This window comes from Brienomyrus brachyistius, chromosome 18, assembly GCF_023856365.1.
Source record: "Brienomyrus brachyistius isolate T26 chromosome 18, BBRACH_0.4, whole genome shotgun sequence".
NCBI classification, from domain to species: Eukaryota; Metazoa; Chordata; class Actinopteri; order Osteoglossiformes; family Mormyridae; genus Brienomyrus; species Brienomyrus brachyistius.
In genome coordinates this window covers 13,375,492-13,389,684 of record NC_064550.1, presented here as the reverse complement: position 1 = coordinate 13,389,684, position 14,193 = coordinate 13,375,492, and the positions used below count along the sequence as shown (strand labels likewise).

The following is a 14,193-nucleotide window of genomic DNA, read 5'->3' as shown; positions in this document are numbered from 1 at the left end:
GATTAATTCAACTAACGCTTCACCTGGAAGTCCATGGGAGAGTAATGAACAGCGGCAGCTGTGTGGATGGAGACGTGTTGAATTGCGGTGCCATCCACATCAGGGTAGAGTAACAAGGAAACCATCAGGCATCAGAACTGCAATGGGATGTCAAATCCCAAGGACACATCCTGCTAGTACTGAGCCATGAGCCTGTATGCCAACTCCCATAAGAAGACCTTAAGAATAACCATCCTTAACCTACTTTACCTTCTTGGAAGTGATCAACAAAACATTTGTATTCTAAAGAATTAATTCTTTCTCTTTCGCTTCAGCATTTTCAGTGAACCAGCTGTCAACGGGTCCAGTATTTTCCAAAGAGGTGAAATGACTGACAAATGCATCCTTTTCATAAATAAAAACGACCAGAGACACAGACTCCCAATAACATACGTTTTTTTTAAACGCATTTACTTGCAGGCTTCAGACCAGGAAAATGTGAGATTACAGGGTGCGAGCTTAGAGCAGCAGGACATGACATTCAGCCGTTCAGCTTTGCCAGGAGCTCCTCCATCTCCGGGCGAGATTTGAAGCGTGCCCTGAAATCAGCCTCTGTGTGCTAGATGAGGAAATGGGGATAAAGGAAAAAAAAAACTTTAACAGCATCCACACTAAGAACCCATCAACACTGCATTAAGCACGATTGAATCCAAAGTCTAAATTTAAGCAAAGATAAACCTAAGAAAAACAGCATTAGCCCTAGTGCACACTTTCGAAAATTTCATTATCAGGGGTTTATGCTGGACAGCTGTGGACGAAGCCCATGTAGCAGATTATTTTTTTTTTGTGCAAGGTAACTGACTAGGTATTTCCTGTAGGTGGCAGCACCAACTTTCACAGACCAGAGGACGAGCAAAAAAGAACAGAGGAAGAATAGTAGTTGTTGTTGTAGAAGCTATGGTAAGGTATAGAAGCTATATGATGGGGTGTGGAAGTAACCACTTATCTAATGGCACGAGGCAGGGAACAACCCAGGACGGGGGGCCAGCCCATCGCAGGGCACACTCACACACCAGTCACTCACACATGCACACCTACGGGCAATTTAGCAACTCCCCGGATAATTTTGTCATAGGGATTTTTAAAACTATTCATAAAAGGTTTACCCATTTCAGTACATTGCGTGTATTTGTGCTTGTTGTAATATCTAAACGCTCTCCTGGTCTGGTGGAATATCACCACTGTAAGCACCGACCACGACCATCCGCAGCTGCGGCCAAATGTAGTATGAACACAAGACTCTGCGCATACGACCGTCCGTGGCTGAAAGCAATCAGAAAACTACAGTGCAAATATTACGACGACTTCAGAATAATGACATAATGGCCAGGACAGCAGAGACAAATGCCTGCACGTATTTTTCATAAATCCAAAATGTCTCTTTTGCAACATTTACCGAAAAACCACAGTACAAAGGAGAGAAATGTATAGAACGTTTTGGATGCTGCTTTCTCTAAAGTCTTTAGCCAATCACGGGATATGACTCTAGAAAGGCCTGGTTGATGGTGGGCTCTGGGCCTGACGGCATTTAGCACGCAGCAGTCCCGAAATTAGTTTGATTTCTCAAATCCGCCTCTCTTGGACAGGTTCGCTCACCTCCTTCACCAAAAGATCAACTCCCTCTGGCTGGTTTTTCAGCAGGACTTCAAAAAAGACAGGGCAAATGGTGGCACTCAAGCCCTTGATCTGAAACAGAGCCAACATGTGGTTAGAAAAGGTGGACAAGAAGTCCACCAACACCGCTATTCATAGACAAGCGGTGGTGTTCTGGTTAAGAACCTGATCTGCTCTGTAAAACAATAAAAACTTAACCTATGTAACTTTGTACAAAACCGTTTACTAAGCCATTAAATAACCAACCCATGACACCTGTACTCACCTGAATGACACGAAAGTGGGTCTTAAGGACAGCGTCCACCACCATCTTGGTGCTTTGGTCCTTTGTTAACAAGATCTCTGTGGTCTTTGTTGGCAAAGCATAACTAAGAAGCAAAAAAAAAAAAAGATATCCCCAAAAATACACACATTGTATTAAGCTTCAAACGACAATGCATGAGCATGTAGCACGAAACAAACATAGACTGCCACTGATCCTAACCAGCAAAATGAAAAACACAATGTGGCTTAACCAAACATCATCAAATCTGCAGTTTAATCGCTGTATTTAACATGTTCAGGCAAGGTGAAGGAAGAGATGCCGTGGTCAGAGACCCATCTCACCTTCGGCTGACGTGAACCTGGAGGCGGTTGCAGAGGTGATGGGCGTACTGGGCGTATCTAGAAACGAGGTTCATGTCGTAGCCAGAGATGGTCAAATTCAGCAGCCCATACTCCGTCTCTGTCCCCTCATCAATTGGCTTCATCTTTAAAGATTTTTTCCTCCTCTTCTTCACCTTCCAGGGTGTGAACTGCAGAAATATCTTTATTATTATGTAGGCACATCTAACTGTATGTTTATGCATATAATCAGTATAAATATAGACACATCCCCCATAGAGACAGAACCTACTAATGATCAACCAAACAGTGCTGGTAATGAATACTCAACCCTAGCTTTGAAGTTGTTTGAAACTATATATTTTATTGTAGGACTGGGCGATATACCGCAAATCAATATCACGAGTAACTGAACATTTTACCCCGATTGCAATTAATGAATGATTATTTTGTTTTTGCTTTCTAATGAAAGACTCTCTCTGTGATTTTAAAATAACTGAAGGAAACACACAAATGAGCCATTTACGGTTATTTATTGAATATTTTGAACAACTGAAATCAACACAAATCGCTTAAAATGAAAATGTCTTGTAAAGGAGGTCACATTTTAGTTTTAATGTAAAAAGCAGGTTCCCCAAAAAGTAGAAAATAAATAGTTTGCATTACTTGCAAACAAAAGAACTTATAGTGGAAACCGTTTATACTAATTTTCACATCTGTCTGGGTGAAACTGATCGCTATAAATGGATGATCATTATAACCGATTTTCTTTCTTTTTCTTTATGTGTCAGGCAGCAGACTTCCATCTAATTGACATCTGTATATTTATTACATCCATATAAGGTAATAAAACAGTGTCACTATTTACTGAATTTTACAAACTCTTTAAAAATATAGTAGAGCTGTTTCAAACGCATTTCAAAGTATAGTACTGTACAAAATAAATTACCGAACTGTGGATAATTCATATACGCAATAGTAAATAAAAAGTAAAATACAGTTTAATATAGTTTTGCTGCCCCACCTCGTTGGCTCATTCTTGGCAGTTTATCATAAACTTCGATGAGTCTGTATCTGTCACTGAGAGGAAATGAACGTCTTCTTGCCGTCGTGTTTGCTCTGAATGCAGTATTAGCCTCAGGTAACTAGCCAGAAGCAAATGGGTTATGCAGCATTTTTCTTTGGCACAAGCTGCTTGAGTTGACCAGTTGGCAAGTCACGTGACAAAACACACGGAAGTACGTTTTTAAGGGGACAGTACACGAACAATCACTGAGGAAAGTATCGACAGATTTTTTTAAAGTATTAATAAAATAAAAAAAAAAACAAAGTATCTGACATGGGCAAGATTACATCGATTAGAGGTTTGGAATGTCAGCTTTGATGAATTTTCGATTAATTGCCCAGCCCTACTTTATAGTACTATAGCAGTACAGTCAAACAGCTAATGGTTCTCACATTGTCTGGAATGACCTCAAAGCCTACAGTGTATCCCTATACATATTAAATATGGCAATAATTGGCCTAGCAGATAGATTCCCATGAGAGGATCTGCTGCTGTATCTATAACAAGTTACCTATATATAGAACATCTTCTAACAAAATAAACCATGTAAACTGGGTCTTGCCGTATTTCCTGGTATTAGGTGAGAATATCGTCCAATCCCATGGGTTGGCATGGACTTGTACTCCCTACCATCACTGGGCAACAGACTCCCTGTTGAAGGGAAAGGAAAACTCAGATTGTTCCAGCAATTCAGAAACAGATGCTTGCCAACATAAACTCACGCTTCTCTACAAACTCCAGAACTCTTACATATTCACAAAAAATACATACTGAATTGTTTTAATCAGAAAATCAGAATGGGGAAGAGTTCTTACCAAGGAGTGGATGCTGCTTTGAGACCACAGCCCTTATAAAATAAGAAGATAAGAAAAGAGGCTAAAGAAATGCTGCATTATGCTAACACATTATAAACAGCAGATGGTTTTGTCATGAGATAACAGTTAATGTCTCCACAAACTATTACAATCATGAGTCTTTTGGGTAAGTCTATAGTAACTTTGAACATCCGAGTCATGCAGATTTCACCCAGTCTTCCACCAATTTTCATAACTGCAGCACTAAGATTTCTATATTTTTGTTTAAGGCTAATTTACTGATGTTTTGAAATTTGGAAATTGTCCGAGAAACACATCTTTTGGAAAACAAGAATTTCCCTATACTGCAGCCCATCCATTCTTCCCAACCATCATCTGTCTTTCCAAATGCATTTAGATAAATAAACCACTTTGCATATTGCAAATTTTTGTCTGATAACACTCCTGATTTTCCTAGGTTTTTACAACAAATACTGCCTTACAAATACAGTTTCAAATAGATTGTGCATAGCAGTGGAAACATTTTATTGGATCATATTTCAGCAATAACCACTGAAAAATGACCAGACGTGTGAGGGTAAATTACATAATGCTTTTGATTAATTCTAGATTAACAATGGCTACCAAGTTTATTAAGTATGCAACTAAAAAGGCAAGTGCAGTTTTTCTTTCATTTCTAAAAGTGTGTTAGTTTTATTGATTACCCAAATAAGAATCCTTTCCGGCATGTTTGTTGCGTAAATGAAACCAGTAACTGTAAAGAAAATGATAAATCACAAGTTAGTTTAGTTTAAAAACATGAATTCATATGTTTAGTTGAAATGGTCTGGTTATATCCACTATACATGTACGACTACATGACATTTAACGCAGCAGGGCGAAAATGGCCAATCTGTAAAAACAACGTAGAAAAAGAAATCTGAGGAAATGTTATTTCTGCATTGTATCTATATATGGAGGCATATTAACCCATAAATATTAGCTTGCGATCTATTTGACCTTTTTAGTTAGTCTGGATTATACGGTATGCTCAGCACATACGTTTAAATAAAATAATAGTAATAATAATAATACATTACCTTTGTGAATAGATGATTCATTGCTCTGTGTGTGTTATTCTATAATTCCCAAATTAATACTACAACAAATCAGAAAATATGTCTAAGTTATAAAAAAGAAGACGGTACGACCATTTCCGTTATGTCCGTCGATGTAAAAAGCATGTAGAAACTCAGAGCGGAATATTTCGTTCCGGCTGCTATTGCATACGACATCGTCCTATTTTATTGTATAGAATGAAACAATATATATCACCTTAACGTTTATGATTTACAGTGTGTATTTTTGTAGAATAATTACTTTCTAAATTATTTATCATACAAATGTGCGACTTTAAAAATATATATAGTTAAAGAATCTAATAAGATCGAATCAGGGCCAGTGGAGGGCGCCAGGTCGGCAAAATATACCGATCGAGACACCACCCCCCCCCCCCCCCCCCGACAATTTCTTCATTCGCCCCTGGATCGTATAACACTGCTTATATATACGAAGGGTTATGATTGACGTAATTAAATGAAGTGCCTGTGTTATTCTGCAAACACTAAATATTATTAGACTACAGATTTTAAAAATAAATCATGAAAATTAAATCCTTCAGTTAGACGTGGTATTGAATGACATCATTGCTTAAAGGTGCAGTACAGCGTGGGAATTAACGGCAACTTTCTTAATAAGATATACTCACACCCGCATTTCCTCTTTATCTGATTCACGCTGCGAGAATGACGTCGCCAAGCCAAAGTCCTCCGATGACGCTGCCAAGTGATGGCAGAGAACAACGTGGCGTCTCTATCAACCAACCTAACCCACCGGAACGCGAATCCCCGCCTCTCTGACTAGATTAACGCTGCTGTGGTCTAATGTTGAAAAAATAGGCGAACATGAATCTGAGCTCCCCTTTAGTATTTTCATAAGTATTTAAAATGGTGTCATAATTTAGAATGTTGCCGGTTCCCATACTAAAAGCTATAAATACTCATAAAACGCCGAAAATAAAAATGCATTTTTTGGAATTGCGATTAATTGATAAACACATCACCCAAAACCTCTAGCGTTTAAATGCCCATTGATGATCATTTCATATGCAATAATGCCCTATAATAATATACATTATTTCAACACAAGACGGTGATGTCACGCAGCATTATAGATTAATTAGAATTGTTAGTATTATAAATGGTAATGATGCACAGTTCATGTGGAAATTAACAGAAAATGAACTTTTTTAAAGGGGGGGTGATGGAATTTTACATTACATCAGTACATGCAATCAGTACGGCCGCAGCATTGAGAAAACAGGCTCCGGGCTGTTCTCTGATTGGTCCATCTGCCTGTCAATCAAGCGGCCACGTACGAGCAGTTTCGGTTGTGACCGCTCCCCTTGGTAACAGCACAGTCAGTGGAGAGGAGAGGAGGCTAGACATTCATATGAGCGAGAGTCATACACAAGCAACGAACAGGCAGTTTAATGCGGAGGCGATCCACCTAAGCTAACAACGATCCGTCTTTCCTCTCCTGCTGGATTAGCAGGTGTCTGCTGCGGCCAAGCGTCGAGTGTGGAGCCGCTCTTCGTCACGACTTGGGCTCGGTGGCTGGAAGGTGGGACGGTGCGCCATGTCTGCGGCTGGGGACTTCGGGAACCCGCTGAGGAAGTTCAAGCTCGTCTTCCTGGGCGAGCAGAGCGGTCAGTTTTATGATTTTTTTCTTAATAAATTGTGCATTAAAAAAAATATATGGCCTTTATGGAGCTCGTCGCTTGGCTTGCTGTCGCAGCGGTAGTGGGTCGAAGAACCGACGCATATCCACAGATACTTCTTAGGGATCTGCTGGATTAATTTATTTAACCTGCTAGTTAGCGGCGCTACTATGTGAAGTCACGTAATCTATATTATTTTTTCCCTTAAAATGATCGGATAAAAACCGGGCAGCCCGATTGATTGATTGTTTTATTTTCAACTAGGCAGCCGCTTGTGTTGTTTTCATCAGTGTCGTCTTGGATAGTTAGGTGATGACTAGTAAACTAGTAATGAAGTTGTTACCAAAATGTCTCGGCAGCTGGTTGGTGTGGTTGACAGTATCGGCATTCACACCTTTTATTTTTAAGGTGAACACGGATTTAACCGTCTAACCCTGAAGAGCTGCTACACCCACAGAGAGAACACGTAACGCAGGAATAACTACATGTTAATATTGGTTGACTGCAACTGGTTAACTCGTTAAATTGGGGATTTGCCAATCAGAGATTAGTATCTGGTTACACGAGATCACCAGAAAAGCCATTTTATGAGGTATTTTATAACCAGATATGAAGGGTTTTGTGTCGAGATTGTCGTTTAGGTGGAGATTATATGACTGCCTAGGAATTAACATCTTGAAGACGACGCATGACAAACTAAAGACTCGAAATCATGTTTGGGGGGGGACACAGTACCGATTTTTGCTGTCATTATCATACTTGACCTTTGAAATTGCAAATTGTTCTTTTATCTTATCACACATACATATTCTGTACAAGCAACTGGATTTGTCTTGTTTTACAAAATAAAGAGCATTGCCCTCTATGAATACAAAGCTGGGAGGTACTCTGCTTTTAAGGAAACAAATTTGTGGAATTTATATGGCGACGGTAGACTGCTTTAGTGAGAAGTGAACATGCATAGGGTGCACAGTGCCGTGAGCTGTCCAGTCAGGTCTGCAACCAGTCCAAGTGACTGTGGCACACAGTCAGCCCTGCATTCGGTCTGACGCGTTGGCTAGATTTATATAACGCAGGTTGTAATGCATCATGATTAAACCAGAATTTCATAAACCATCTCTTTGTAACCCATTTGTGTAAAGCCCTGGGTATTGAGTGATTTTTTTATTTTATTTTTTTAATGTTTTCTAAATTGTTCATGTTTTTTTTTTCCTTAGTGTTGTGTACAGTACATACTGAATAAAGCATTCCCTGTGTAAGGTTTTGTTCCATGCTCCCTGTGGATCTCTCTGTACCTGGCACGTATACTGCTAGGGGCACATTCTACCAATAGTGCAAGTCATGTTCTTGTTTTATGGATTTTTTTTGTTCACAGAACAGCACCCAGTGGTTCTTAGAATGTTGTATCATATACTATGAATTAACCCAAGCCAATCAGTTGTTATTTAAGGAGCGAAACCACAATCAGATGTTTAAAAAAAATACTATCCAGCTTATCTCTACGAGGTTGCTGATTATGTTATTGGTCTGCTGCACAGCTAATGCACACGGTGCTGTGCCCTGAAAAAGCAGGTAGCGGTGATTTGGTCCATTGCTATCGGTGATGACATCAGTGCTTAAACTTGCAGAGGTGACATCACCCTTGTTTAAAATAATATTCTAGCAAGTGTGTAGGTTTATGATATTTGGCAAAATGATTTCTGTGCATTTAAGATGGTAATTTAACAGCTTTATAATCTGTGTGACTGGGTGTATCACACCTTCTTCCTGTTTGTTAATCGGAGTGCACAGTTGATTGCATCACACTGTGTTAATTCACCTAAAGAAATCAAATGATTTGTGAAATGTGGCTGACTTTAAATGTGCTTTTAGCTCAGGTGAAAACTTTGGTCTGTGGTCCAGTGTTAGCTCATAGGTATCAGTTCCTGTCTTGGGTCAGGTGATTCGATGACCTGCTTGTTCATTGGCTGGCTGAAAGACAGCAGCCTATGAAATATGAAGTTTGCTGCTCTTCCCTGTTTGTTATGGAAAGATGAGCCAAATAAATACCTTGGATGTGAAATTTGGTCCTGCAGGCAGATGATGATGTTCCTTCACCAGGAGCCCAACATAATGCAGTGGCTGCATCTTTTGTATTCCCAATACAGACTAGTTACTTGTTGTGATGTCGCCTCCAGACTGGGTTGCACTTTCTTGTCCCTCTCCTTATCAAAGAACCTGCATAACTCATTTGTCAGTTGACTAATAGCTGCATTAATAATACAAAAAGGTAAAGCGTGATTGAATGGGCTGCATTTTAATGAATATGATCATTGAGCTGCTGATGTATGAGCCCTGAGCCATTGGTCAGTAAGAATAAACATTTATTGGTGAGAATGGAGCCAGCTGCTATTGAGAATCAGCCCAGTTGATCATGAATAAGAGCATGCAGTAGGTAATTTCAGCCATTGATGGATGTGGTTGATCACTGAAGTATTAAGTGCTGATGGGAGAAGATAAGAGACCCTGTGATGAAAGCCAGCAGGGGGTCTGAAGGTGAAAGTCTTTCTGCAGAAGTGAGGTTTCCCCGAAAAAGTAGGTCATGCAGCACCTTTGTGCTGGTGGACAGGCCTGACTGACTTGTTTTTTTTCCAGTTAGGTGGTCATGAGATGGTTAATTCAGTTGCTTGTGTTTTGTAGGTATGTCATTCAGGTCTGTTTATTCATACTTTCGTTGCTGCTTAACCAGCTGTCCATCATCATGAAAAGCAAGAATTTACAGTTTGTAAACGTCAGGTATGGACCTTTATGCGGATCTTTTTTCAGGAGCCTTTTTAGTAGGTAACCACCGTGGTGGGGTCTGCTGTTTTGTAGTAGGATGTGACTTGCTAGTATACTCAAGTGGCAAGCATAGCCAGCATTCTGTAATTAACACAAGGGTCGATTATAGTGTATAGCCTGCGGCTTGTCAGCTCTCTGATGGCTTATGTTGTCTCTGTGAGTACAATTGTTTTTCAGTATCTGACATTTGTTTAAAGTTTTGTCTCATTGGAGAGTCTTCACTTGTTTTCTGCTTCTGGGATGGAGACCTTGTTCTAGAGATCATGTAGATGTATATAAAAACATTACCTACATGATGTAAAGCTGGACCACGCATCTTCCCTTTTCTGCTTTGGTGGGTAACAGTCTGACATATCTCTTTCTGAGGTTTAGAAATCAGGCTGATAGTGACCATTCATCCTAAACAGTGTCATTCAGAACAGGAATATTGAACTTTTTTCCATGTCTGCGGCTGATTAGCCCTGAGTCCTAGGTGCTAATGCACTCTAGCTTTCATTGACAATTGGAGCAGTGCTTTTTCAAGGTCCATCCCTCCCCCACTTTTTTTTTCGTTGTGGTTCTTTGTCCAGTTTCAGCTTGTAGCGCTTGCAGAAACCGAACTAGCATTTATAGCCTAGAAATAAAACAATTATTTTGAGAGCTGTTGTTGTGGGTGTAGGTGGTGGCAGTATGTATGTGACTGTTTCACTTAATAATCGGTATCAGGAAGTATGTCTTGATTAGAATTTTTACTTCCATTTTTTCCCTGGTCTGATATGAATACCAGTTATTGGAAAGGTCAGTACACCATTGAGTGTCTTGGTTGGATATATGATCTTTGTAGTTTATGGTGCTCTGTATAGCCAGAAGACCAGTGAAAGTAAATTGTAAATTAGTCTTGAACTTTCCTGGTTGTTTTGGTAATTGTTGTGATTCCATGACTCTTGACTTGAACGAAAAATGTAATTTACTTTGCTCTCTGCATTGGGGAAATAGTAGGACTCAGATGTCTGAAAAGGCAGCCAGCTCTCTGATTTGTTAAGAGCCTTCTTGGTCAGGAATTCTGCAGTGGATCCACCTGTCCTACCCTGCCTGAGTCTTGTAAAAGCATGTACTCAGCAGGTGCTGCATAGCTGCTCGGTGTCCTGCATTCTTCATGCATGTCTGTGTCCACATATGGAGGTCCTGGTGGGACTGGCAGCAGACCAGGCCTGTTAACGAGTGGGCCCACTCTCATGTCACCCTCTGCCAAGCTCCAGCCAGAGCTTGTGGGCAGTCAGCAATGGACATTGAAACCTGCGATAAAGGGTGGCAGTATTGGAGAGGGGGTTTTCATCTTTTTACATTTCTTATAATGAATTTCTGGTCATATGATCTTATTAAAAACTCCCAAGCCGGTTGCATACTAGCATTTCCTGTGTCATTTTTGTACCTTTTTATTGTACAACCATGAGTTCACGCTCACTTGTGACATCGCAGAGTTAAACAGCAAGTGCCGTTACACTCCTCCATCTTGGTAAATCCAGTAGGAAGCTGATCCAAGGTATCATGTTCCACTGCTGTGGCTCCACTGATGTCGGCGTGAAGATTTTACATACTGGTAATCTGGACAAGAGCAGACAAGAGATGGAGGCGGGAAGTTTGATGTTTGCCGGATTCTTTTAGTGCAGTTTGTAGCCAGTTCGCCCAATGAATACAATCCTCAGCTCGGCAACCACTGTGCAGCAAACAGTCCCTTTCCCTGTGCACCCCCCCCCCCCGCCCCCCTCCCACCACCACCACAAACAGGTGGTCCACCCATTCCCATTTCCTTAGGGGTGCTACCTTTACAAGCATTTATGTACGGCATCCCATCCTGTTCAGTCTTGCTCAGACTGCCACTTCCCCCCCCAGACACAGGGGAAAGAAATACAAGCCCAGAACATTAGCTGTACAGCAAACCGTGCCCTGCTCTTGCTGCTTACAGTAACTGTGTTGTTCGATGCACTTATCGTATGACCGGAGCAATAACGCACTCCAGTTAAAAACGTCTGTCACATGGATGTGTGTAATCGTACCCTGATCCAGGAGATGATGACCTCGTCCTTATGGAAACCCACAAAACCAAGAATCCGGGGACTGGTAATGGCTTACTATGCTACACAGAACCGGACATCCAAAATGCGATGAACGCCCAACTGCAACTTTCTGGAATGCCACTTGTGAGACTTAAAGCAGAATGTCAGTGGGTATCCAGGGAAGAGAATATGAAGATATTACAGGTATTTACACTGAATTAGATGAGGGAATTCGCTGAAAGGGTTCGCCTTTTAGGATACTTCATATCATTTGCCAGTTATTTTACCAGTAGACCTACAGCAGTGATGTGGGTAAAAATAGGGGGTAAAGTCATGACAGGGGGAAACAGGCTGTTACCCCAGCCAATAGGACTTGTCCCTGGCAGAGAGATCTCCTGCAAAATATAAAACATCAACAAAGCATTTTGTACAAACTCCAGTGCTCCTTTGCACGTGTCTAATCTCAGCAAACTCCACCCTGATCCTTTTTTTCATGCATTCACTCGACAATCCTCCTGTCCAGGAAAGCAGTCACCGTGTGACTGTCAGCCATGTTAAAATACCTTTAGTCAAGAAATACATCATTATTAACATGTTAATCTATGAAGGACAGGAATCTGACACCAATTGGCAGTTTCTGATTTTAAAATGACAAAATTACCGAATCAATCGTCTAGCCTCTACAAAACTATTCTGATAACTGGAAATGATACCTGTAGTAGAGCGCATAGAAGAATCAAAGTGGACAACTGCTAAACTCCAGCTGTTTATCAGTATGCACACTTGACCATTCTCTTGTGTATCTGCTTGACATCATCTGCCAAATGCCATCTGCCAAGTACAATTCACTCCAGAACAGAAGTACAGAGGATGGTAATAATCTCTGGATGTTTGTTGTTTTTGGCCAAATGAGAAGTCCCATGATTCATTGCATCCCAAGTTCATTCTTAGGAACCAAGTTACGTTCTTGGTGTTTATCAATACCAAGAACACACTTTGAAACAGCGGTTCCCGTCCACCCACCAAGCTGGCAGCATTGTGCATGACCTCGTGCTGGTCAAATGTCGAACTGCCCTGCCATCTTATCTGTGTTTAGTTGATGCTAAGCAGCGGCATTCCTACTGTCTGCTCACCCGTTTGTCAGCCTCAGGTCGTACCATCTTAGCTTGAGGACGGGGATGTGTGAGTGGGGACAGCAAGTGCCATTGTGCGTGAGTCTTTCTTTTCGTTCATTGTCCGCTTTGTCAGCATATGGGGTGGGGGGTTATACCTTTTGTCACAAGGCCTTTTGTGTATGTGCGTCTGCTGTGGGCAGCAGAGGGTGGGGGTGGCAGGAGAGAGTTGGCACCTCTCCCATGGCACTGGTTTAGTGTCACAGAAGTCCTTTTTTGGTGTTTGGGGTCAAGGTTACATGTCTGGTGTCCCTCTGCTGTCCCCCATCCAACAAACAGAAACAACTGAGGAGTATTCTAGAAGTAGTAGCCTGCCCTTTGGCCTCCTGGGGTGGGGTCTGTTGGTATGTGTCAGGGCTGGGACTGAGCTCGGGGAATCATTTTGTTTCCTGCTAGATGTGAAAAAGGGCTCTTTGTTTCGGCGGCGGTGGGGGTACTTCATCTCTCCCCCCCCCTTATCGTTTCCCTCCACGACCCCATCAGTGTCTGAGTTGCTTGCCTCTCTCCGCACTGTCCGAATGGGTATTGCTCATCCATGCCGTGAGGCTCCGGAATCAGCTGTTAAGAGTAAATGCTCATCTACCCCCAGCGACCTCAGCCTGGGCTTGGGCCTGCAATGGGAGTTTTCTGACCTGTGTTTCGCAGAAGCATCTCAGTGTTTCTCTGCTCCAAAGCAGTCATTTTAAATTGCTTGTTAGTCATTATTTATCGCCTCTTTTACCACCGCAGAATATGTTATTTAAGGCTGGTTTCTGGCTCGGCGCAGATGATTATACTTTAAATGGAGAAAGCAACCGCAAAGAAAGAAAAGGAATGTCACACCTTGCAAGCTCACCTTCCTTCATTGACTGTAAGTGACTGGCAGGGCAGTCTGGGTCCCAGGATGCAGTTGGTTGCTTTTATTTTTCAGTGACTAAGATTAAGATGTGCAGGGTGAGTGTCGTACCCCGGTGTGCAGCGTTTGCCAGGCTGGAGGTGCAGGGCGTTTCCTTCCCTTTCTACCTCTGTGCCTTTTCCTCCGCAGTGTTGGCGGTGTTATGGCAGTACTCGGCAAGTGCCAATCTCTGGCCAGAGCTCGCTGACGCACCGATTTTTAAAAAAATTTTTCCGGAGCCGTGGGCTTGGTGCCTCTGCCAGCGTACCCGTAGGTGGGGGAGGGGGGATGCTCGATGGCCACGAAAAGGCTTTATAAAAACTGCCAGGCACTGATCTAATTTCTGCAGAGCCTTAAAAAAAAACTTTGTGCCATGAAATCACACACACAGACGTG

General features: G+C 41.7%; 2 protein-coding genes across 8 annotated transcripts in view; one reads left to right on the top strand and one right to left on the bottom strand.

The window, feature by feature from the left end:
• Positions 1–410: 410 nt before the first annotated feature.
• Positions 411–14,193, bottom strand: part of mrpl48 (mitochondrial ribosomal protein L48) — a 127,234-nt gene continuing 113,451 nt past the window's right edge. The window contains exons 1-9 of one of the 3 annotated variants that reach the window (XM_048983292.1): positions 5,885–6,012; positions 5,217–5,275; positions 4,842–4,891; positions 4,138–4,169; positions 3,885–3,973; positions 2,260–2,447; positions 1,919–2,021; positions 1,636–1,725; positions 413–598 (exon numbers count right to left, since the gene is read on the bottom strand). In XM_048983292.1, the coding sequence (XP_048839249.1) occupies positions 521–598; positions 1,636–1,725; positions 1,919–2,021; positions 2,260–2,447; positions 3,885–3,973; positions 4,138–4,169; positions 4,842–4,891; positions 5,217–5,237 (651 nt within the window). In that variant the 5' untranslated portion in view covers positions 5,238–5,275; positions 5,885–6,012 and the 3' untranslated portion in view covers positions 413–520. The other 2 variants (XM_048983291.1, XM_048983293.1) reach the window with 2 other exon arrangements.
• rab6a (RAB6A, member RAS oncogene family) overlaps positions 6,558–14,193 on the top strand; it is an 18,441-nt gene continuing 10,805 nt past the window's right edge. For 2 of the 5 annotated variants that reach the window (XR_007383403.1, XM_048983298.1), the window contains exon 1: positions 6,562–6,883. Coding sequence is in view for 4 of the 5 variants with exons in the window: in XM_048983298.1 (XP_048839255.1) it covers positions 6,814–6,883 (70 nt within the window). In the remaining variant the exon portion in view is untranslated. Of the gene's footprint in view, positions 6,884–14,193 lie in introns of all 5 variants that reach the window. The other 3 variants (XM_048983299.1, XM_048983296.1, XM_048983295.1) reach the window with 3 other exon arrangements.